Source organism: Xenopus laevis, chromosome 5L, assembly GCF_017654675.1.
Source record: "Xenopus laevis strain J_2021 chromosome 5L, Xenopus_laevis_v10.1, whole genome shotgun sequence".
Lineage (NCBI taxonomy): Eukaryota > Metazoa > Chordata > Amphibia > Anura > Pipidae > Xenopus > Xenopus laevis.
In genome coordinates, this window is record NC_054379.1 from 105,526,238 (window position 1) to 105,551,005 (window position 24,768).

A 24,768-nucleotide genomic window follows, 5' to 3' on the forward strand; every position below is an offset into this window, starting at 1 on the left:
TCTAAGGGTTAGTTCACACGATTGTTTGTTTGTATAATGCAAATCATCAGCTCACTATACTTTCTGTAAAATCTCCCCTATCTCCACTGCAGATATAGCTGAGGCAGGCATCTTGGATCACACACACACACACACACACACACACTTCTGACTTCTGACCTATTTATGGGACACATTGTACAATATGAGCCTTACACACTTTTGAATCTTCCTCTAACATGGAATATTGTTATTGAAAGGACTAAGAGGAGGAGTCAATATGTTCCAGCTGATTGTGTTTAACTGGATGCTGCACAAGTTTTTTCTTTTAGTTTGGCACTTGAGAAAGGGGTTACCCAAAAACATTGTTCTTGAGTAATTAAAGTAGGTATCAAGGAACATGCCCAATGGTGGGCCTAGCTGTCATCATGTTGTTGTGTCTTTTTTTTTTTTTTGGTTTGGCATTGGATTTGCTCAAGACTGGATCCCCAATTGTACCCAATTTCTAAAGGTTGCAGCTGAATTAGTGGCAGTGCTGGTCCTTATCGTATAGGCTCATCTATGTTGAGAAACACCACTTTGCTTTAAAGGAGAGTAAAACAGCAGTGAGAAATGCTGTAATGAACAACTTGTCATTCCAGTGTAGCATTTGATATCTTTGGCACCAAATAATCTAATTTATGGATTTTGCTCAGACATTTTGTTAAAGGAGAACTAAACCCTAAAAATGAATTGATCTAAAAATTACATTTTTATTTCATTATATTTATTACATTTATTTATTTTATTTATAATCTGAGCTTATTGCACCAGCCTAAAGTTTCAGCTGCTCAATAGCAACAATGTTCCAGGGCTTCAAACTTGTTACAGGGGGCCACCATTTTGGAAAGTGTCTGTGATACTCACATGCTCAGTTTGCTCTGAGCAGCTGTTGAAAAGCTAAACTTAGGGGTTGTTGCAAATTATCAAGCAGAAAATTAGGTTAGTCTGTAATAAAAGATGATGATATGGGGCAGAATATTAAATGCTGGTGTTATTTGCACTGGTTTCTGTGCTGCCATGTAGTAATTATCCATATTAATTCCTAATCAGACTTATACTGTTACATTTCTATTCTATGTGTACTGGATATTTTGAGTTGGCCTCTAAGCTCAGTAACTGACAGCACCATGTAGCATGTGCAGTGAATCGGCAGAAAAGAAGATGGGGAGCTACAGGGGCATCTTTGGAGACAGTTATTTCCTGCCAAACGGCTGTTGTTGCCTTGGGCTGGTACAGAATCCCAAAACATAATGTACAACATTTCTACCTACTTCTTTAGTTTAACTTTCTATGTCCTTTAAATCTGTTTGGAATAATGGCGCTCTTGCTAAATTTGTTCTGCTGAGTTCTGACTGAGCAGACTTGGGCCTGTATAGGTAATTTAGGCAAACAGTGTGCACAGCCAAACTGGGCAGTGATTGTTATAGTTGTGCCATCTGACGGACTAACCAGATCTTCCCATGGTTACCCTCTTGAAGATTACTATAGCTTGGTCTCCCACCCTTCAGCAGTACAGTGCCAACTAACACCGTCATCTCTGTATTCCTGGGGCAAGTGGCAGGTCTCTGTGCTCTGAAAAGGAGTGCAGAGACCAGCAGTGATACAGGTAAGGCAGAACACAATGTGCAAAAAAAAGCTTGATTGCAGCCTTTGCACACCACTTTCTGTGTAGTAAATGATCCCTACGGCATTTGGGACTGGCTTTTAGGCACAAAAACTAACACCAGGCCTGAGCATGGGAGCTACTGGAGCATTTTCAGAAGCACAGACTTTCACTGCTAAAGGGTTTTTGTTAGCTTTACTATTTAATGTATAGCTTACAAATTCTTTGTTAAGCTTTCATTCTCATTTAGGAGTGCATATTGATTATTCTAAAATTGGTGAGGTTAAGATTAGTATAAGCATTTCTTCTCTACCTCCTAATATACACTGATGCACATTTCTGGCAAATGCTTTGTTAAAGGAAAAATACATTTCCCGGTTTTGACACATGCTCATTCAGTTATAGATTCTGGGGTTAAGGGTTCTCCCACTGTGAATTTTGGGAAGGGGGAGCTGGTCCCAGCAAGGGCACTGATTATTATGGTTTTCTATTAATCTTTAAAAACCAGGTATGTCTGTGATCATGTCAGTTAAAACAAAATTGTTGTTTTATAAAAGCTGAGTGTGCTGCAGTACTAAGTATACATTTATATCTTGTAGTCCTGATAGTTTTATAAACATTTTCTACATGAAGCTGAATGAACTCATGTAAAAACAAGGGTATATTTTCCCTTTAAAAATGTATTACATTTCAACATCAATCTGTAGTCTTGGCAATGTTCATTCACAACCCTGTTGCTGCTTGTTGTAAAGAAAAGCAAAAAGTTTTTATGTATACTTTATTTCCAATATAATTTATTTCCCATAATTCATAAATACTGTATCCCTATAGAAACCAAATAAATTTCCCCTTAGTTTCCCTTCAACTGGTTTGTGTGGGACTGTAGAGAACCAACTGTTTTTTTTTATGCTAGACACTTCCATTACTAAATGTATTTAAACGCGTGCACACACACACACACACACACACACACACACACACACACACACACATTCCAGACGTGTTTATTTACCTCCTCCCACACGTTACTGAGTAAACTAATTTAGTCTAGCTATGATTTGTATTTTTTGACCTTAACATTTTGTCTGCGTTGCATGCAAGTACATGTAATACTGATGAAAAGTGAGCTGGTACTGTCCACGCCCTGCAGGTAACTGCATTGTGTTTAGGTTGTTGCTGGGAGACCTCGCCCCTCCCATTTTTGAAGTTAAATTGTGGGAGGGGATTGTGGCTTTCTGAGAAATGCAGGAAAGAAATTGTGCAAGGTGGCCCTGACCAAATGCAAGAGCTCGGAGAAGAAAGTATCAACAAATATAACTAATGGGCCTTCTTGTGCACCCTCCCAACCTGTTATCTGCACGTTTATTCAGGACATAAGCCTTGGATTTTCAATACCCAGAAAGTATAGGTGATGAACCAGGACAGCTCAGGGAACAACGAGCTTTACATCTTGCCATGGGCTTGTCCACAAAGCTGTTTCTCCGATGAGATACTAGAGGACTGTAACCATTATTGTATTTTGCCTTTGGATGAAAGAGTAACATTCTGACGATGGTTGTAGTCCTGTGCTTCGGAAATAGGGATCGCAATCACTCCAGCTCTAGAGCACAAACCGCTTCACAGCTGCATAGGCAACCCTCCAACTTGCAGCCTCATTCATGGTACCTAGGATTGCACCAGCAAAGCTCACACTGTAAGTTTTCAGTATACACCGTCATCATTATTGCTGGTTTTGGATATGTTATTAGCTGTTCAATAACGGAGTATGTCTTTTCACTGTAACTAAGGAAATTGTATAAAGACTTTTAAAAACAGAACCATGTTAGTGTGTGAACGAGACAGTGTCTGCTAATTAAATATTTTAAAAAGTGTATCTGTCTGCATGTTCTCTCCAGCATTGTTCTGTTTGACTAAACCGGTTATTTTGGTTGCTGGAGTGAATGTTGTATGGTGCATATCAGATATCAGAAAGCTTGTCACGATTGTTTGTATTCCCACTCCCTGCATAGCTTTCATGTCACCATTTTATATAGCAGAATGTGTCTGTGTTTTTCTTGTCTGAAGAGTAAATCCCAGATAATTAGAGATACAATCAATATGTGCACCATAAATAATTTTATTCTAACAGGCAGAAGTTTTAGATAAAATATTTTCTTCTCTGAGCTTACTTTTCCCAGGAAATAGCGATTTCACATAGAAATATCCTTGTGCTTACCATGGTGCAGAGGTAGAAAATCAAATTCAGCTAATGCTATTTTAATTCATAACCTGAAAACAGGCATTTTCATACCCAGAAAATATCAACCATTTCCTGCTGGAGAGAATGTATATAGGATCTGTTATCTGGAAACCCGTTATCCAGAAAGCTCCAAATTGCAGAAAGGCCGTCTCGCTTAGACTCCATTTATACAAATAATCCAAATATTTTTAAATGATTTTCTTTTTCTCTGTTATAATACAATAATATCTTTTACTTGATCCAAACTAAGATATAATTAATCCTTATTGGAAGCAAAACCAACCTGTTGGGTTTATTTAATGTTTAAATGATTTTCTAGTAGACTTAGGGCAAATTACAGAAAGATTCATTATTCGGAAAACCCCATGGCCCAAGCATTCTGGATAATAAGTCCCATACCTGTACCTTGAAGTGCTTGGAATGCTGCAATAGCACCAAAGCAATTACACAACTTTATTGACTTAAATTCTGAAATTCAAATCCTGTACAATTGGAGAGTGTTTTCCGTTGTTGTTGTCCCAGATTTTACACAGGCCACAAGTTGCCAGAGTGTCATTGTACATACAGAGGTTATAGCCCTTATCACCTTTACACACACTCTAGTCCAGTGATCACTAACCAGTAGCTCGTGAGCAACATGTTGCTCTCCAACCCCTTGGATGTTGCTCTCAGTGGTCTCAAAGCTGGTGCTTATTTTTGAATTCCAAGCTTGAAGGCAAGTTTTGGTTGCATAAAAACCATGTGTACTGCCCAACAGACCAACCTGAACGCTGCCAGTCCACATAGGGACTACTAATAGCCAATCACAACCCTTATTTACCACCACCCAGGAACATTTTTCATGCTTCTGTTGCTCTGCAACGCTTTTTAAATCTGAATGTTGCTCTCCGGTGAAAAGGGTTGGGGACCCCTGCTCTAGTCTGTTTTGTCAGGAACCAATTAACCTGTCTGTATGCTAATTGATATTTAACTAAAATCCAGATTTAAAGAAGGCAAAGAAAAAAACATACATTTATATAGCGGCCTGCTGATTATTGTGCATGGAAGATTATATGGAGTTAATAGCAATTTATATCACTCATGGGCACATAAGATGTCAAAAGTGCTAAACTAATGGAGGTCTGCCAGTTCCCTCTATGTACCTGTTCTATTTGCGTTCATAAATCATGCCCTTTTGATCCAAACTTTAAAATACATACACACATAGAAATCATATTTTAATCATAAATGAATGTAGTAGAGGGAAGGGTTGTTTTATAAAACTTTTTGTTACTACTGTTAAAATACACACTTACAAAATACATCTAAAATTAAATTCATATATATTCAAGTGCCAGTAATACCACTAAGTAAAGTATTAACTGAATTTACACAAGTTATTTTTCAGATCACAGTTTGTTTTCTTTTTTTTCTTGCAGTGTTGTTTATTTCCGTGCATTTGCTATTAGCTGTGAGTTAATCTGTTGTCTAAACAAAGCTCCACCCAGTGCATTATGTTGAGCGGAGCCCAGGATTATGCATATTCATCACCTGCCCCCAAAGCCCAGCCAAAACTAAAGCACAAGCACTGGTGGCAACGTACGCAAACTTATTGTTGTTCATGGTCTCAATTAAACAGAGTTGTTACAATTTTTGTGTAGGTTAGACATGTACATGGTGCTGTTTAATAGTCAAAAAAGGGAACGTTGTTCTCACCACTACATTTTAAACCATTCGATGAAGGTGCAGGTGCATAGAGATTCTCTGCACTCACCAATTAGCAATATCACTTCCTGATGGCGGCTTAAGTGATTAGCCGAAACGTCGAAATAAAACACCAGTTTGATTTACACCGAAAAGAAGACCTGTGAGTGCATTTTTTTGTTGCAATGCTATATATATATATATATATATATATATATATATATATATATATATATATATATATATATATATATATATATATATATATATTATCGCATCAATGCGTTTCGATCTACAGGAGATCATAATCAGGATATATATTTGTGTGTGTGTATATACATACACAAGCAAATATGGTAGCACACTCCTGGGATTTCTTAAATAAATAAAACAGTTTATTTAAACATGTTGCAGTAATAATGCAACATGTTTAAATAAACTTTTTTATTTATTGAAAAATCCCAGGAGTGCGCTACCATATTTGCTTGTATCTATTACTTCACAGGAGCAGCACCCGGGTATGTGCATGAGTATGTGCCGATAAGAGTGCGGATCACAAAGACTGGTTCCTGTTTTAAATTTATTTAATAAACATGAAGTTTTAACTACAAAATCCTGGTGTGCACCCTTATCATTGGACTATGGATAATGCAGCTTCTTTAGGGTAGCACCCAGGTATGTGATTTATACATTTACATTTTGAACCTCTAATGGATGGTGTGTGTTAGGACTTCGATTCTATATATATATATATATATATATATATATATATATATATATATATATCTATCTATCTATCTATCTATATCTATATATATCTATATATATCTATATATATATATATAATATATATATATATATATATATATATATATATCTATATTGGGTGCTCTCACCTCGTGTTTGTAGCATTTCCAAATACACTTATAAATACAACACGCGATATAAAGGCAAAAAGACAGAGAACCCATTGTTGAGGTTTCCTTTGCAATATCTCCCAGATTAGATTACACCAAATTGTCCATGGGGAATATATTTCATGATATTTGTCCAGTTTATGGTTTATTAATGTAGAGAGTCTTTCCAATGAAGAGATCAACTGTATTTTCTCTTTAATTTCCAGAAGCATTGGGAGGCCCGTTTTCCATTTTTTTGGCTATGGCACACATGGAGGCAAGGCATATTTGGGAACAAAATTTAAAACAAATATATAAATGTTATTAGCTATGGATTCCCTCAAGCTAAGTGCAGTATCCCAAGTCCACAAGTCGCAAACTATCCTGTCAATGATGTGGTGTGGATCAGGTGCACCAACTGGTCCTTGTCACTAAAAATACAAATTAATGTAAACTTACGCTTTTCTGAGCAAATTGCACATTCTTGGTCTATATGTTTTTAGATCCCATTTATCTGCCTGGATATTTCCCAGCTCCTATGAAGTAAGAAAGATAGATATAGGAAACATAAAGAATAGTGATGTGAGGGCCGGCCCAGAAACCCGCAGGACCCGGTTACCACAAAAAGATCTTTGGGACGTGGTTCCGGGTTGAGTGCTCCCTTCCGCTCTTCCAGCCGGTGACCTCACATTTACAGCTTGTCAATTTATAGACTTGCGTTTGCCCCCTTCCTCTTTTATGACATCCCCTTCCTCTTTTATGACATCCCCAAATAATGCTATTCTCTTCTCGTGTTTGATTTTTTTTTTTTTAATGGACTTTTTTTTTTAATGAAAATGTTTTCATAAGGGCTGGTCACTGGATAATTGTAATTGAACTGTTTATATATAAGTTATATGACCCTTTGTAAGTTAATTTTAACTCTTATTCACTGCAGCTACCAGGATAAATGGCACATCAAAGATGGAGAGGCGAAGAGATACAGGAGGATATGAGAGCTCTTCTACCCTCATGAGTAGTGAATTGGACTCTACTAGCTTCTTTGACTCTGATGAAGATGATTCCACAAGCAGGTGAGAATGTTAAAATGCAAGTTTTACATATATATGTATATATTAAGTAACTCGAAAACTCAGCATTAATGCACCTGATGCAATGTAAGCCTATTGGGGGCTGTTGCAGCATTGTGTGCCATTAACTTTATGGTCCTGGTGTGCAGCTTCCCACAAATCTCTAACTTTATTCAACTCTTATTTTTGTAGGTTCAGTAACTCAACAGAGCAGAGCAGTGCGTCACGACTGATGAGAAGACATAAGAGACGCAGGAGGAAACCAAAAGCTCCTCAAATTGAGAGGGTGAGAAAGGGATGTGTGATAGTGAGTGAATGTGTGAGATTATATGCTAATATGGAGGCACAGGAATAGAAAAAGATGCATGTTGTGAACATTTGAGGTCGGGGTTGACTGTTGACAATAATATTTGGATCTTATGTGGAAAATTAGGCACAAAAGAAGTGGGATAACTTATTGTGAGTAATCTTCTATTTTGTGTATAAAGAATTTTCTTGTGCAGGATACTTAAGCAATCTCTTTTATTTTTCTTACCAGTCTTCTTCGTTCAGCAGTATCACGGACTCTACCATGTCTTTGAATATTATCACTGTCACTCTGAATATGGGTTAGTGTCAAATTTAATTCAAATTGCAAATACCAGCAGCTATCATTCCATTTCTTGTGAAAATGTTCTTATGTTTGCCACCTATGGTTAGAAGGAGTAACCACGTGCTGTGCAGTTTGATTGTTAGCTAAAGCCCTCTGCTTTTTTTCCCCCTGGACACAAAAGGTGAATGAAAAGTAGTAATTGCTTAAATTTTTTTAAATGGCTTATTTTATTAATGGAGCAAGATACACCTCTTTTCAGCTTTAGCTGCATATTTCACAATTGTCTGTACATGTTTGTCACGTTAGGTAATTTAAGGTTCTATTTGCCTGGAACCGCAGTGTTCCGTTAGTCCTGCCAACGTTTTGCTGATCAGTGCTGGTACAAGCACTTGCAGGTATTTTCAGCACAAGTGTAAAGGTTGCTTATTTTGTAACATTGAGGTGTAAGTTGCTCCAATAAGCTTGATTGGAGATATTCTTTTAATAAGTGTTTCTTATTTATTTTAGAGAAATACAATTTCCTTGGTATCAGCATTGTAGGACAAAGCAATGAACGTGGGGATGGAGGTATCTACATTGGTTCAATAATGAAAGGTGGAGCTGTGGCTGCAGATGGGAGGATTGAACCAGGCGATATGTTACTCCAGGTTTGTGTTTAAGCTTCAATGCCCATGTTAGGTGAAGGGAGCACAAAGCTGTTAAATGTAAGGGTTACTGAACATGGGGTAATTTGCCAGTGCTTGTAATTTTAGTCACACATCCAACTGCCCAAACCATTCCACACACAGAAAATAAGCTTGTCACTCCATTGCATATTTAGATTATGTATACATATAGGATACGGCAAAAGGTGTGTTTTGATTACCACAAATTGTAGCAACAGTCACATTGCCTGCTACTCATCGTGGATGGTTTCCCATAGCATTAAAATGAAGTGCCATGCAGTAATTGCAGATCTGGGGTAAACCATGGCACTTCACATTGATGTCACTGTAAAATATTTAAAGGCAGGTAGCTGTTGTATCAATAGCATGTGTGCCTGAAGGGCAGCTCAGATCATTTGGAATGGAGTTATGCAAAATGTTTAATCCTTGTCTGGGAGGTGTTTTGTTGTTGCTGGATCAATGAGCAACCCAGAAAAGTAAAATCTCTGGCACAGGCAGTTCCTGCACAGCCAGAGCTATAGATTTATACTGTAGTATAGGCAAGTGGTTATAGGGTAGGATTTGGTTTACAGCTATTTGAATAACAAATGGCAAATGTGATGTATTTCCAGGTAAATGATACCAATTTTGAGAACATGAGCAATGATGATGCAGTGCGGGTGCTGAGAGATATTGTACACAAACCAGGGTAGGTATAATGAGTAAAGTAATATAAATAATATATTGCTGTTTGTCTTGATGAATCAGTTATTTGTAACACTGCAACGAAACTACGTATACTATATATTTATATATACTATACTATATACTTGTCACATATGAGGAGACTTAGCTATATAATTTGTAATAATAAAACAGATACATATTTTGGAAAGTGTAACAGTGGAAATATACCTTGTATATGCTTAACTTTAAGAAGGATTATGGCAAGACACGCATGTTAACTTATTTCTGTTAGATATGCATGTGGCTGAGAGAAGGGGATATGTTTGGGTATTTGTATTCATATAGAATGGATCCCTCTATCTTTTTCAAAGTCAATTTCAGTTCCTTATGCTTAAAACCCATGTATATTTTGCTCCCATACAGACCAATTACTCTTACTGTTGCCAAGTGCTGGGATCCCTCCCCTCGCAACTGCTTCACTCTACCTAGAAGTAAGTTGTAACTATAATATGCAATCAAGAACACATTGTATAGTGGTGCTTGAAAGTTTGTGAACCCTTTTGAATTTTTTAATATCTCTGCATAAACATTACCTAAAACATCTGTTTTTCACCCAAGTCCTACAGCTAGATAATGAGAACCCAGTTAGTCCACTGAATCAAATATATAATGCTTGTTCATATATTTAGTGAGGAAAATGTTATATAAAGGTATATATTTGTGTGTATACAAAAGTATGCAAACCTCTAGCATTCTAAGTTTATTTAAAGGGGAAATTAGTGTCAGGCATTTCAATCAATGGGATGCTAAATAGGCATGAGCGTGTGAAGCCCTGCTGTATTTTAAGGACTAAAATCTAGTTTTTCACTATCCAAGTCAGATTGCTAACAACACACCTTTGTGGAAGTGTGTCATGGCTTAAACCAAGGTGATTTCTATGGACCTTCAAAACTGTTATTAGTGTCCATCCACCTGGAAAAGGCTGCAAAAATATGTCTACGTAGTTTGGACTCTACCAGTCAACTGTAGATTCATTTTTTTTAATTTGTTTAATTGGGTTCCCATTATCTATTTTTAGGACATGCATGAAAAACTGATCATGTTTTAGGTCATATTTATCTACAAACATTGAAACTTCAAAACAGGTTTAGAAACATTCAAGCAACACAGTATATAAATTAGTGTTGTATGATGATGATTTTGTTTCTTTTTACTTACCAATATTCGCCATGTTGAGGACAGAGTGAGAAATATTTACATATGGATTTATTTGACTCACACAATGAACAAACATTTTTGGACCATGGCACATATGACATTTTCTGCTAGCATGTTTCAGAGAAGGGACCAAAATGTCAGTGCAACCTGTTATTTACTTGAATGAAATCTGCCTTACACCAGCTGTGACAGTTGGATTTGATTCTGAAAACACACAATTGAGCAGTGGATATCGCACTGCTGCTTTATTCTAAACACTTTAAATAATATCTTAAATGGTTAATCTGCCAAGGCAGCTGAATTACCTTCTCATCTTCTTATTTGCTTATGTGCAGGCTGCTAGAAGGAAAAACTAATACAGTATTTGCATTTTCTAATGTGCTGAAAAGGGGGTTATTGTGAGCTTTAAATACAAGTGCCATGCAATTTATGTTTGATATTACTCTTGGCATGTGGGATGTTTTTTCCACACTCCTGGTGTCTCCCATTCTTATGAGGCATTCCTGATAGAGTAAGTGCTGATGCTATTCAACCCAAAAACTCTAATTGCTGAGACCATTGTTTCAGGCAATTTGTTGGCTGTACAGTTTTAGAGCAGAGTTTTGAAATTCAAAAAAATGCCCCATGCGCCTTTTTTTTTTTTTAAAAATTTTTAAAACCTGGACAGCACTAACACACAATTTGACATAATTTATTGTAGGTGAACCAATAAGACCGATTGATCCAGCAGCCTGGGTTTCACATACAGCTGCAATGACTGGTACTTATCCGGCTTATGGTATGAGTCCATCAATGAGCACAATTACATCGACAAGTTCCTCCATTACCAGCTCCATTCCAGAGACAGAACGTAAGACTCATAAACATTGTGTTTTCATCAACATTTCAATGTATATACTGCTGCATGCACCTTGAAGTAGAACATTTTATAAGTTATCTGTACAAGACTGCCCTCTGTTCTTTACATAAATGAAATACCAGTTGGAAAGTGCATATACCAGTGCCATGTATTTTCTGACATACATATTATAGAAAAGTAGTATTACTATCTGACTTATCACAGCCTGTGAATTTATAGATTATACCTTTATCACAGTAGAGACTTGAGAATTGTACCTCACTTATAATAAAAGACTAGAACTAAATAAGCAATAATTATAAACTCTTGTATTACCTATAAATGTCTGTTGATATAGAGCAGGGATCCCCAACCTTTACAACCCGTGAGCAACATTCAGAAGTAAAAGGAGTTGGGGAGCAACACAAGCATGAAAAATGTTCCTGGAGTACCAAATAAGGGCTGTGATTGGTCATTTAGTAGCCCCTATGTGGATTGTCAACCTACATTGAGGCTCTGTTTGGCAGTGCACCTGGTTTTAATGCAATAAAACTCACCTCCAAGCCTGGAATTCAAAAATAAGCACCTGCTTTGAGGCCCCTGGGAGCAACATCCAAGGGGTTGGAGAGCAACATGTTGCTCGCGAGCTACTGGTTGGGGATCACTGATATAGAGGATTGATATGTCTTCATTTAAATAGTCTTTATATTTATATTTAAATAGTTATTTAAAAGAAATGTACAGTCTTGACCTGGCTGCAGGAGGAATATCCGATATTGCATAAATGGCCAAATTTGTGCATGACCACTATTGTTCTTTTCATTTGGACAAGCAGTGCTGCCAGATCTCGGCATGTGATAGTTTGTAACATTGCGTGCCCTTGCCAGCATCAGTGGCAAAAACTGAAATTTATATGGTACTTGATAGTTCCCTTTTAAATCAACAGGAGGTTCTGATTGGGGCTTGCCTCAATTTTATGACACCTTAAATATTCAAAACTTAGCGGCCGATTCACCAAGGGTCGAATATCGAGGGTTAATTAACCCTCGATATTCGACTGGGAATTAAAATCCTTCGACTTCGAATAACGAAGTCGAAGGATTTTGCGCAAAAACTGTGATCCAACGATCGAAGGAATATCCTTCGATCAAAAAAACTTAGGAAAGCCTATGGGGACCTTCCCCATAGGCTAACATTGAGTTCGGTAGCTTTTAGATGGCGAACTAGGGGGTCGAAGTTTTTTCTTAAAGAGACAGTACTTCGACTATCGAATGGTTGAATAGTCGAACTTCAATTGGAAGTCGTAGTCGAAGTAGCCCATTCGATGGTCGAAGTAGCCCAAAAAACACTTCAAAATTCGAAGTTTTTTTACTTCGAATTCTTCACTCGAAGTTAGTGAATCGGCCCCATAGTGTCACCTGTACTGCCTTCATTACTAGTTCGTTTTGCATGCTTTCATGTAAGCTGCTACCTTGTTCTTTTCCATTGTGAAGTGATAGATTCTGGGACTTGAAGTATTTGTCTTTCTAAAGTGGGTAGTGCGCAGATGCTTTGGAAAGCAGATGCACTTCAATCAAGCCTGGACTGAAATTTAAAATAGACCCTGGCATTTCAAGTACACAGAGGCCCAAACAGCCCCCCACCAATCCACTAAATAGTGACTGTCTATGGCATCTTACAGCAGCCCCTCAGGCATTTGCCCAAATCTACAGATTTCCAGTCTGGACCTGACTTCAAATCCCAGAATACATCATTTCACAATGGAACAAGTTGAGGGAGCCGGTTGCATTACACTCTGAGCCTAAGTTTTGGGGAACTGCACCAGTAAAACACAGAGACTATCCTAGTTTCCATTAAACTGTGGAATCAGTCTGTGCAAATGAAAAAAAAAATCTATTTAGGTTTAATTATATTTAAGTTTACATAGTGTTTAGTCTTTATGTGCAAACAGATCTTTCATAATCCTGTACCATTCTTTAAAGTGGACCTGTCACCCAGACACAAAAATCTGTATAATAAAAGTCCTTTTCAAATTAAACATGTAATCCAATTTTTATTTTTTATTTAAGCATTCATAGCAGTTGTAAGCTCATTTAAAAATCTCAGCTGCCAATCAAATATTGTCTGCCCCTCCTCTATGCCCGTGGCATAGAGGCGGGGCAGACAATTACTTTCACTTTCAATTCAGCACTTCTTAGATGTCACAGCTCTCCACACATTCCCCCATTCTCTTTACCATATAACTGTGTGGCCAGGGCATGGGGATGGACATCGGGTCCCCCATTCTGGTGCACAAACAAAATTCTGAGATGATGCAAGGCTTGTCTTAATAACAGTGTCCACAAAATGGCTGCTGCCTGCTTGCTATAATTTTGAAATCCCAGACTGAAGGAAACAAGATTCAAATAATTTATATAGTGTAATTAAAGTTCATTTTCCTTGACTAATCTGATAAAATAGGATTTGGAATAATTTTTTTGGGTGACGGGTCCCCTTTAATGTGGTTGTTCACTTTCGAAACACTTTGTTTTTGTTCAGTTGTTTTCAGATTGTTCACCAGAAATAAAGCCTTCTTTCAATTGCTTTCCATGTTTTATTTTTTTACTGTTTTTCCTAAATTGAAGTTTAAAATGTAATCTTTCATTCACTGTTCAGTAATCCGGGTATAGATTCTGAACTGTTGCAATTTGCTCCATTAGTTGATACATTTCTCATCAGCATCTGTGGAATATCAGCAACTATTGTATTATTGCATTAGTAACAGCTGCCTTTAATGAAAGATAAGAAATGTATTTAATGTATTGATTTAGAACAGTTGGTGAGCCTCCTCCCCTAATAGAGCTGCTTCAGAGAAACATAAGTCTGAAAAATGAACTATACAAGTACAGGTATTAGAAAAATGGTCACAAATAGAAAGTTATTGGAAAAAAGTTTATTTCTGGTGAACTATATCTTGCATTACCTAATGTCCCTCATTAAAGATTCTGGAACACAGGCAAACATCATAATCACATGCATTTGAAATGTGTTCTCCTGTCATTTTAAAATAAGTTGTTAGCACCATTTCTATACAGAAAGACGTTGCAGTGGAGTTAGCGTTACAGGGCTGTAGGCCATAGTTACATGCAGTGGTTTCTCTGGCAGCACAGAACTCACTGATAAGGTCCCCCACCATCTAGATTATGTGTGCGTTGAATGGAAAAAAAAATCTGCATCAAAACAACTCCCTCAGGGTGTTTTGCTTAGCAAAGATAAGATACATAGAATACAGGGGATTCGGTTATGGTAAACTGTGATCATCAAAGGTCATTTAGGTCTATCTACTTACCTATAGTAGAAGAATCCTTTTTAAATAAATACTGTTGCTGCCAAGAAATATTTGATTTGCAGATAAAAAGTTACCACCTATCTTGACTTTTATCTAGCTATCCCTTTAAGATAATCCCAAACAGGGGCTGATCTCGGCCTGAGGAAAAACACAGGCTGAGAATCAGCCCCAATGCTGACATTAGCCTTCTTCTTTGCCTGCTCCTGGAACCATTGTTTTGGCCCGGGTGCAGGCGCACACTGTGGATTTCAGTGAGAAAATGAAAACTCTAGCATTTTGTTGCTGAAATCTGCCATTTGTACCTGCACCCAGGCCACGCAATGGTTTCTGGTGCAGGCAAAGAAGAAAGACTGTGTCTTCCTCAGGCCAAGATCAGCCCCTGTGTGACATTATAGAAAATGTGTTGGCTACAGAATCTATAGTAAATATAAGATACAAAACTAAGCATGATCGAGACCTCTAGTGACCAAACAGAGGTACATCATGGACCAAAAAAATGTTTCTCTATAGTCATGCTGTTAAAAAAGTATAATTATTGTATCATACCAAAATACATATAAACTAACCCAAATGTAGCCTATCGTAATTGAACTTTATATCAAGGGGTGAGTAGTGTAGCTAGGCGAGCATACACTTTGGGAGATCAATTATCACCTAGTCTGTATACAAATAAAATGACCAAACAGGCCCATTTTTTATAGTCTAAAGGTTGTTATAAATGTGAAAGGAACTGATGCATTACCTGTACATTTTTTAAGTTTCTCAAGAATTTAGATCTACAGTTACGAAGAAAGCATATACTATCAAACAATTTGTAAACTGCAATAGCACTGAAGTAATTTATTTAATAACTTGCAATGAACAATAAGTGGTTTGTACTATGTGGTCCCTGAAAGTACGGATTAGAAAACATATAAATCAGATTAGTAATATTAAATATTGCAACAAAACCAATGCCACTATACTTAATGGAATGTAATAATAGGGACTTGAGATATTTGTCAGTACAAGTGACTGAACAGGTGAAGACAGCTATTAGAGGAAGAGATATTCTAACCATGCTACATAAACAAGAAGTATATTGGATATTTTACTTAGAGACACGGTTACCATTAGGGCTGAATTTTATATTTGATGTGACTTGTTTTGTATAAAGTAATTTGAACTTAATATATGGTATGCACAGTATTTTATATTGTTTTAACTTTACCCCTAAACATGGATCATTTAAGAATCATATGTGTCTGTGGAAATAACGTCTCTTGCAGACGACTAGGTGCCCCCTCTGAAAAAAATGAAAGTGGTGCATGTAAAACACATTAAATATGTTAAATAACCTAAAATGTGAATTTGCCACATGTAACATTCATACGGAGGGAAGGTATTTGTGGGCGCTTTGTGACCACTGGAGAGTTGATTTTTCTACAGGGAAGAAACCGCCCCATCCGCCTTCATTATAAGATTAATACCATACCGGGCAACTCTATTGTTCCATATTTGTTTATATAAATACTGTATATAGTTTTTCAGTTAACTAAATGTGCACCATACTACTAGCCTAAAAGAGTCTTTGTCACTACTATTAGTTTTTTTATATACATTTAATACCTTGTTTTATCAGCAAATGTAATTTAATATTTACAGAGTTCATATTTTTAATTTGTCACTTAAATGCATCTGTTTTGTTTGTTTTTTTTCATTGTAAATGTTAATAAGTTGATTCTGAACATTTTGTAGCTCGTTGAGCAGGGTACAAAAGACTCAGAACCACCCCTCTATTATTTCGAAAGGGAATCACCTAAAAAGTTTTCAGTGCACTTAAGACAGTCGATTATCATTCGAAAAGATCACTGATGCCATTGACCTGAAAGTAAATTGTTTGTGTATGTATGTGTTTTATCTGGAAACCTGATATCCAAAACACTCCAAATTACTAGAATGCAATTCCCATTTTGAGAAAATAATCACATTTTTAAAAAAAATTCACTGTTAAAATTAAAACCGTACCATGTGCATATGTTTTATATGTATTTTAAACGTTTTACTATGTACAGTACTTTATATAAAAGAGAGAGCAAAACAGATTGCCCATTGACTAGAAATACCAGTCTTGGGCTTTGATACAGTTTTCTTACATGAGTGCGCTTCCTGTATTTTAGTGTGTATGAATACATTTACATAGTCAGAAACTTGTTTTTTATTCCTTTTTATTTCACGCTTTCCTGCTAAATATTTAAAATTACATTCTGTTCTCTCTCAGGTTTTGATGACTTTCAGTTGTCCATACACAGTGACATGGTTACCATTGTAAAAGCTATGAGTTCCTCGGAATCTGGCCTGGAAGTGAGGGACAGAATGTGGTTGAAGATAACCATTCCCAATGCTTTTATTGGTAAGTATTCAGAGCCTATTAAAAGGACATTACTGGGCATGGGGCAGACAAAGGTTAGACAGCCTTTGTTGTGCTTAAAGGGTGAGCTCATCTGTACATTAAATTTTAAAATAGGCGTCCATACAGGCTGATAGAATAAATGTAAATTATGGGGAAAAAAATTTAATTGGATTTTAAGGGCAATGGCATATGGGGCACTGCTCTCCCTGTGTTGATAAAATTGAATTGACTATGTTTGAAATGACCTCTTGTAAGCTATTGACTTATGTATATTTTGTGATTTAACTGCCTACAGCCATGAAAATACCCTGTCTACCATTGACCTTACACAAACAACTACTCAAAACACAAAAAAAAATCTGCACAAGAAATAAGTTGAGGTCTGCACTTAACGTTTCAGGAAATCTCTCTGTTACCACAGTCCATTTTGTTTAATTATTGACTTTGATCAAATATGTCATTCTCCAGATTTGTTTTTGACATTGTATAATGTGCTTTGGCGTTTTTTTTTTTTTTTTTAGTTTTTTTAAAAAAATTGTGTGTTCCTATCATCAGGTTCTGATGTTGTGGACTGGTTGTATCATCATGTTGAAGGATTCACAGATCGAAGAGAAGCCAGGAAATATGCCAGCAACCTCCTTAAAGCTGGATACATTCGGCACACTGTCAATAAAATCACTTTTTCTGAACAATGTTACTACATCTTTGGAGACTTGTGCGGCAGTAAGCATGCAATAGTTTGTTTCCTTGTAGCACTATATTTCCAGTATTACATAGACAATTTTCCTACATCAGACCGTATAATGTCTAAAGCTGGTCATAGACGCACTGATCCTATCGTATGAAGCGAGGATTCGTACGATTTTCGGATTGTGTGTGGGGAGTGGCAACATCTTTCGTCCGGCGGAGTTCAGTCGTTTGGTCGATCGGACATGTTTGATTTTGACCCGCCAGAGCCCATTGCGCATCGTAATCGGATCGTTCGGCCATATGGCTGAACGTTCCGATTACCCCAGATATAGCCATGCTCGTTAATGGCATATCGGGGAAAGATCCGCTCGTTTGGCGATGTCGCCAAACGAGCGGATCTTTGCGTCTATGGCCACCTTAAGACATGACCAGTGTTAAGAAAAAATGTATGCTGACTGTGTTACAGTATATAGGCTTTATTAGTCTGCCTTGTTCTCAATCTGCCTTGTTATTTGTTGTGTTGACTTAAATTCCGTTTTGACATACATCACCCTAGAAGGGAAATTTAATAAGAGGTCTTCTCAAGTGCCAAGTTAAAGAATTGTTCAGTATAAAAATAAAAACTAGGTAAATAGACAGGCTGTGCAAAATAAAAACATGTTTTAATATAGTAAGTTAGCCAAAAATGTAATGTATAAAGGCTGGAGTGACTGGATGTCTAATAAAATAGCCAGAACACTACTTCCTACTTTTTAGCTCTCTTGGTTTCCACTGATTGGTTATTAGGCAGTAACCAATCTGTGACTTAAATCTGACCTGCATGCTAAGGATCAATTGCAAACTCACTGAACAGTTATGTCCCACGTGGCCCCTCTTAACGTCACTGACTAACTCAGAGTTAGAGAGCTGAAAAGCATTAAGTAGTGTTCTGTTATCCATCCAGTCACATCCTTTATAGATTCAATGTTTGGCTAATTAACTATATTAGAATTTTTTTATTTTGCCCGGCCTATCTATTTAGCCAGTTTTGATTTTTACACTGAACTGTTCCTTTAAACTAATTGGAATACCACTGTATTTTTCCTAGTAAATGAAAAACTATGCATATTTCCCCTTAGACATGGCGAACCTCTCCCTGAATGACCATGATGGTTCCAGTGGAACGTCTGACCAGGACACTTTGGCACCCCTGCCACATCCTGGAGCTGCTCCTTGGCCAATAGCATTTCAGTATCAATATCCACTGCCTCACCCATATAGCCCTCATCCTGGATTTCCCGACCCCGCATACATATATGGAGGTGGCAGTGCCGGAAGTCAACACAGTGAAGGTAAAACCTTGATACAGCTTACAGTGGGGATCAAAAGTCTGCAGTCTAAAAAAGGCTAAAAATGTTCAAATGTTGTCTGTCCTTTTCTCCTTTGGTGTTATAGCCAACAATATTCCAGTAATGTCAAAAACCCGACCCGCACATCACTACTGTGCAGCACTTAATCTAGTCAAATGAATGTATTTTTTGTACAGTTTGGTCAGATGATAGCCAATCAGCATCTGTTCTAAACACACTAAAGATGATCAGCTAAAACAAAAGGCTGACCAATTTGGCACATGTACGGAATTATTAAAGTATTACATTAATTATTGACCAGTTCAGAAATGTATTGGTTCATTTTACCTGCACAGTGATTTCAACAATATGCCCAATCAGTGTAATTAGCTCACCTACAAGTGTGGGCGACATACACATGTTTTCAGGCAACTGTTCCATGTGACAGATATCAAGGAAACTGGTCTGTGTGAGGCCAGCATTTATCTTTGGCTACTCAGTGCAGTATTTACAGCTTGACTTAATCCTAAACTTGTAACAAGAGCAGTAACAGCATGAACTCAACATATGACAACATTGGAAATAAACAGTATGGTGCAGAGTGATGTAAAAGCCTATGTATTGACATATGCTCCCCTATTAGTTCCCCCCCCCCAAGGCTGTATAGTTACGAAAGTAGCTTTGTTGCACAACCATTTGTGAGTGTGTGACCACCTACAAAGAGGCAAAAGACAAATGCATTTGGTTATTCTAAAAAAAAAAAACAAATTTGAAGAGCTTGCATATCCAGGAGAGTGAAGAGCCACAGCTCTTACTGTATTTCCATTACATTATTATATGTCTGTCCTGTTGGACGGATAAGTAGTTCAGTGTAAATCGTTAAAACAGACAATATTCAACCACTTTGCTTTCAGGCTTGTTGGTTGCAAAACAACAAAGTTGGTTGTTGTATGACCTTTAAAGGAGAAGGAAAGCTACAGAAGCAGTTTATTGCCAATAGATTAGCCACAATAGTGCAAGCTATAGCACTATATTTATAATGTAGAATGCTTTACCAGGATAGCAGCTGCTATATTAGCTTGGTGTCCTATCACTGCTGATGATTCTCTCCCTGCTCACTCATAGCTCTGAGCTAAGATTACTGCAGGGAGGGGAGAGAGAGGAGCAAACTGAGCATGCTCAAGCATTAGCCCTGGATTTATGGTTTATGCTGAAAACAAGACGTCTGATACAAAAGCCCATGTATACACAATAAAAGTAGAGAAATGCTGTGTTTCTTTTGAGGACTCAGAGCAGCAATACTTTGAGGGTTTACTGGTGTATTTATATAGACCTTTCTGTTAAAGCTTACATAATTTTAGCCTTTCCTTCTACTTTAAACTTGAGACTGCACAGAGAAACTGCTTTTTTATGTGCAGCAGCCGGTTGGATTCCTAAAAACTAATGGCAGTAATATACTGGTTAATTTATTTTACATTTTAATAGTTTCTAACTCAATTAAAAAAACAAACAGTGTTGTTTTCTTTGTGGTTTGAAACTATTTTGTTTCTTCCATTTAGTTTTTATAGTTCAGTTGTTGTGTTTCTCTTGTGTTTACTGGTTTAATCCTGCATACTATAAGGCATAGCATATTCCCTACTGTGTATTTCAATGTAAACATTAGCCCTTATGCTTGTGTGGCGGGATTTGCTTGCTGATACTCGCCACCAAAAAGGCAACTTTTTCCTGGACAATATGTTTTAATGATGTCAAGACCAAAATGCAGACAAAGCACAAGCCCAAACATGCTGACAAAGCATCCCAAAATGGCCCAGTGCCTTGAATGGCAATCTCCTGCAAGTGCTTGTCAGGTGTTGGTTGGCGTGAGAAGTTTGGGGCAAATATCACTTGACACTTAAAGGACTACGTTCAATTGATTGCCATGCAATTCTGGGGGTTGCTTTGTCACTGTGTTTTTGGTCTGTTAAAAATGAACCATTTAAATATTGTATGTAGGACTGTGTAGAGCACCATCATGCACCCAGCTGAATACGTTGAAACAACATAGTATTAGGACCTTTGTCTCCTTTATAAAAACTATGATTTAGTTTGTTTTTCTGCTTACAGGTAGTAGGAGTAGTGGCTCCAACCGGAGCAGCACAGAGAAACGGAAAGATCGAGAGACCAAAGGTGGGGATTCCAAGTCTGGAGGAAGTGGAAGTGAGTCCGATCATACCACGCGTAGCAGTCTGCGTAGAGATCGAGCTGCCAGTGAGCGTTCAGTTCCAGCAAGTGAACACAGCCATCGAAGTCACCATTCCATCGCACACAGTATCAGAAGTCATCACACACACCAGTCCTTCGGTCCACCAGGAATCCCACCTCTTTATGGTGCCCCAATGATGATGATGCCAGCACCTGTGTCAGTTATGGGGCCACCAGGAGCCCCACCCAGCCGTGACCTTGCCTCAGTACCACCTGAACTCACCGCTAGTAGACAATCCTTCCGCATGGCAATGGGGAACCCCAGTGAGTTCTTTGTGGATGTTATGTGAGCAAACATTACAACATTTGGCCTGTTTTTAGCAGTTTATCTGAGAATTTTATTTTCAACTTGATACTAAGAAAAAAATGGGAAGGCCATTATGATCCAGCTGTGTGTGTGATGTCCGCACGGATTTACTTGCCACTAATCCACGCGCCTAATCTATCAGACCCCCGCTCCAGACTGTGTGTTTGTGCAGGGGGAAGAGGTTGGCCGTATTCCTGCCTGGCTGCTTGGCTTCTGTAACAAACTTATTTTAACAAATTAATAATGCATCCATTTAAAAAAAACAGAGGCACCAATTTGTTGATTCTTTTGTTTTTATAAAAATATATATATATTTTTCTTTTTTACATTTTGTGTTTTTCTCATTAAGCAGCAAAGAATTCTGGGGTGTTTGACTTTCTCTGATCCTAGAGTCAGAGAAAGTGCATGATCCCCAGCTGGAGTGGGTCACTTCCTGTGAACTTATCATGACAGCACACTGTAGAGAGGAGGAGAATCCAGAACCACAGGAAGATATTGTTTTTAGCAGAAGACTTCGGAAAGGGAATACCGCAAGCCTTACATATTCATGAATCAAGAAGGAACTTTATATAGCCTTGGAGTGCCATGAAGCTTTGCATACTCTAGTTCTAAAATGAAAAAAAAAAAAAGACTATTCTTATAACATGTTCTGTATTTGCAGCTCCCCTCCTTTTAGAAAAGGTACATATTTTGAAACTATTGGATTTGAACTCAAGCTCCTTTTTCTTGCTATGGGGCATGCATACTTTTGCTTTGCCTGTTTTTCAAGTTGTTAGCAATATTTTGCACATGTTGGCAGTGGAGGGGTTAAATCCTTTCTCCTGGAGCTTGTTACTGTTAGACGTTTTTGTTGCAAAGTATGGGTGGAAGGAATTTTCTCTTGTACCTGCAGAAGGTGTCGGGAGCGGTGCTAACAAATCTATTTTTTATCAAAACACACATTGTGAGCATCTCTGCTAGCTAACTTAAACACTAGTGAAATAAAGGCACAATGGTTGTGTGCGTTGGGGGTGCAGCAAAGACAACCGATTGTATTGACTGTGACCTTTACCATGTCACACACACTATGCATAAAACGGGCACACCGACTGACTAGTAAATAAATGTGAGTGAGGCTAAAAGAATGGCAGGGGGCTTAAATGTAAAAACATAACTATTGTCTGCCTCATTTGATAACTCAACCGGTGCTCACTCTATTTCCAGTTCCCCAAGCTAGCCTGCTGTGCAGTGAAGCATTGTGATTTTTGTAGACGTGTGGCCGCTGCCTAAGGCCTAGCACAAGTAAGCAGTGAATGACTGCCTATTTTTCTGTACCGCCCCCCCTTGTCACTTTGTTGCACTGACATGTTTCTGTTGCAATAAATCTCCATGTTTTATTTAGCCTTCGTCTTTTGTTATTGCCTGTCTCTAAATGTTAAGCAAGATGAGCTCATTCACATGGATTTAAAGGATAATAATAGTGTTCACAAATTATATTTTATATATATTTATGTAATGTATACATTTTCCAAATTAACAAGGCTTTTCTGCTAGTAAAGTTTGACTTCTAGCATGTCAGTCAAAATCCCACAGTCTGGGTTTCTCTGAAATAGTCGTCGCACTCTTATTTGATCCAGTCTTTCTCGCTGTGCAATTAGACCACCCACATGGATGGCCAAATTGTTTGGATACAGTAGCATGGAAAGCACAAGGGCAGTGTCACTCCTATCACTTCCAGTCAAATGATGATGATCCCAACTGAGCAAATGGTGGCCATGAGTCAAAAGGAATTTCAGACCATAGTAACCAGCTGCTGTTTAATGGTATTGCACAATACTCCTTCCACATGGTCTGCTACAAAGATGAATTGCCTGACCATTTAATTACACGTTTGAACAGTTTAAAGGGGAACTGATATTATTATAAATATTATACTAAACTGTAGTGGACGTGTCCTAATTGTTTTTCACATTTTCTTATGGTTTTTGTCATATAAATGGTTTATTAAAGGGGTGGTTCACCTTTAAGTTAAAGGACCAGTAACATAAAAAAATTTTTAAAAAAAATTTGTTAGTACACATCAAAACAAAAACACCAACACAAATTATACTTTAAAATCACAACGCTTTTATTAAGAAATAACTTACAGAAACTGCACTTCCTGTCCTGTACAGAAACTGCGAAAAGGCGACCATCCATCCTGCTGGGCTCGATTTCTCCTCCTGGCTACTCTGCTGACAGCGTGTGAAGGAGCAACTATTCACTGACAGGCATCGCCTCTCCTCTCCTTCACTGTGCATGGCTTCCCTCCTCCTCGCTGCTCCCCCCAGCCAGATCCCCTGAACAGAATGATGAATGATCGGCCCGCTTATCACTTCACAGCCGCACAGTACCTTTATTGCTGCGTATTAACGGTGCACAGGGGGAAAAGTCCTGAGGCGCCACATCCCTTTCTTTTCCTAATTGTGCTTCAACCACCCTTTCCATCCCTGCTGCAATGCACGGAGCCTGAGAGAGAGTATTTCCTAAACTTCAGCTCACCACAAGCCAGAGGCACAAGGGGTCAGGATAAAAATGTAAAGGCCATAGACTGAGCAGCTTTCTCTGTCATCCCTTTGGCAATGTGCTAACCCAGTCTCCTCTTCCCCCTGCGCACCGTTAATACGCAGCAATAAAGGTACTGTGCGGCTGTGAAGTGACAAGCGGGCCGACCATTCATCATTCTGTTCAGGGGATCTGGGTGGGGGGAGCAGCGAGGAGGAGGGAAGCCATGCACAGTGAAGGAGAGGAGAGCCGAGGAGAGGCGATGCCTGTCAGTGAATAGTTGTTCCTTCACACGCTGTCAGCAGAGTAGCCAGGAGGAGAAATTGAGCCCAGCAGGATGGATGGTCGCCTTTTCGCCGTTTCTGTACAGGACAGGAAGTGCAGTTTCTGTAAGTTATTTCTTAATAAAAGCTTTGTGATTTTAAAGTATAATTTGTGTTGGTGTTTTTGTTTTGATGTGTACTA

At 38.0% G+C, this 24,768-nt stretch overlaps 1 protein-coding gene across 5 annotated transcripts in view; it reads left to right on the forward strand.

Moving 5' to 3' along the window:
• Window positions 1-23,160, forward strand: part of dvl3.L (dishevelled segment polarity protein 3 L homeolog) — a 50,333-nt gene extending 27,173 nt beyond the window's left edge. Inside the window, exons 1-13 of one of the 5 annotated variants that reach the window (XM_018261909.2) lie at window positions 2,858-3,317; window positions 7,380-7,515; window positions 7,705-7,798; window positions 8,051-8,120; window positions 8,612-8,751; window positions 9,381-9,457; window positions 9,859-9,926; window positions 11,354-11,503; window positions 17,080-17,211; window positions 17,767-17,934; window positions 19,020-19,232; window positions 21,336-21,737; window positions 22,130-23,160. In XM_018261909.2, the coding sequence (XP_018117398.1) occupies window positions 3,176-3,317; window positions 7,380-7,515; window positions 7,705-7,798; window positions 8,051-8,120; window positions 8,612-8,751; window positions 9,381-9,457; window positions 9,859-9,926; window positions 11,354-11,503; window positions 17,080-17,211; window positions 17,767-17,934; window positions 19,020-19,232; window positions 21,336-21,737; window positions 22,130-22,164 (1,827 nt within the window). In that variant the 5' untranslated portion in view covers window positions 2,858-3,175 and the 3' untranslated portion in view covers window positions 22,165-23,160. 5 annotated transcript variants of the gene reach the window in all.
• The last annotated feature ends 1,608 nt before the right edge of the window (window positions 23,161-24,768 follow it).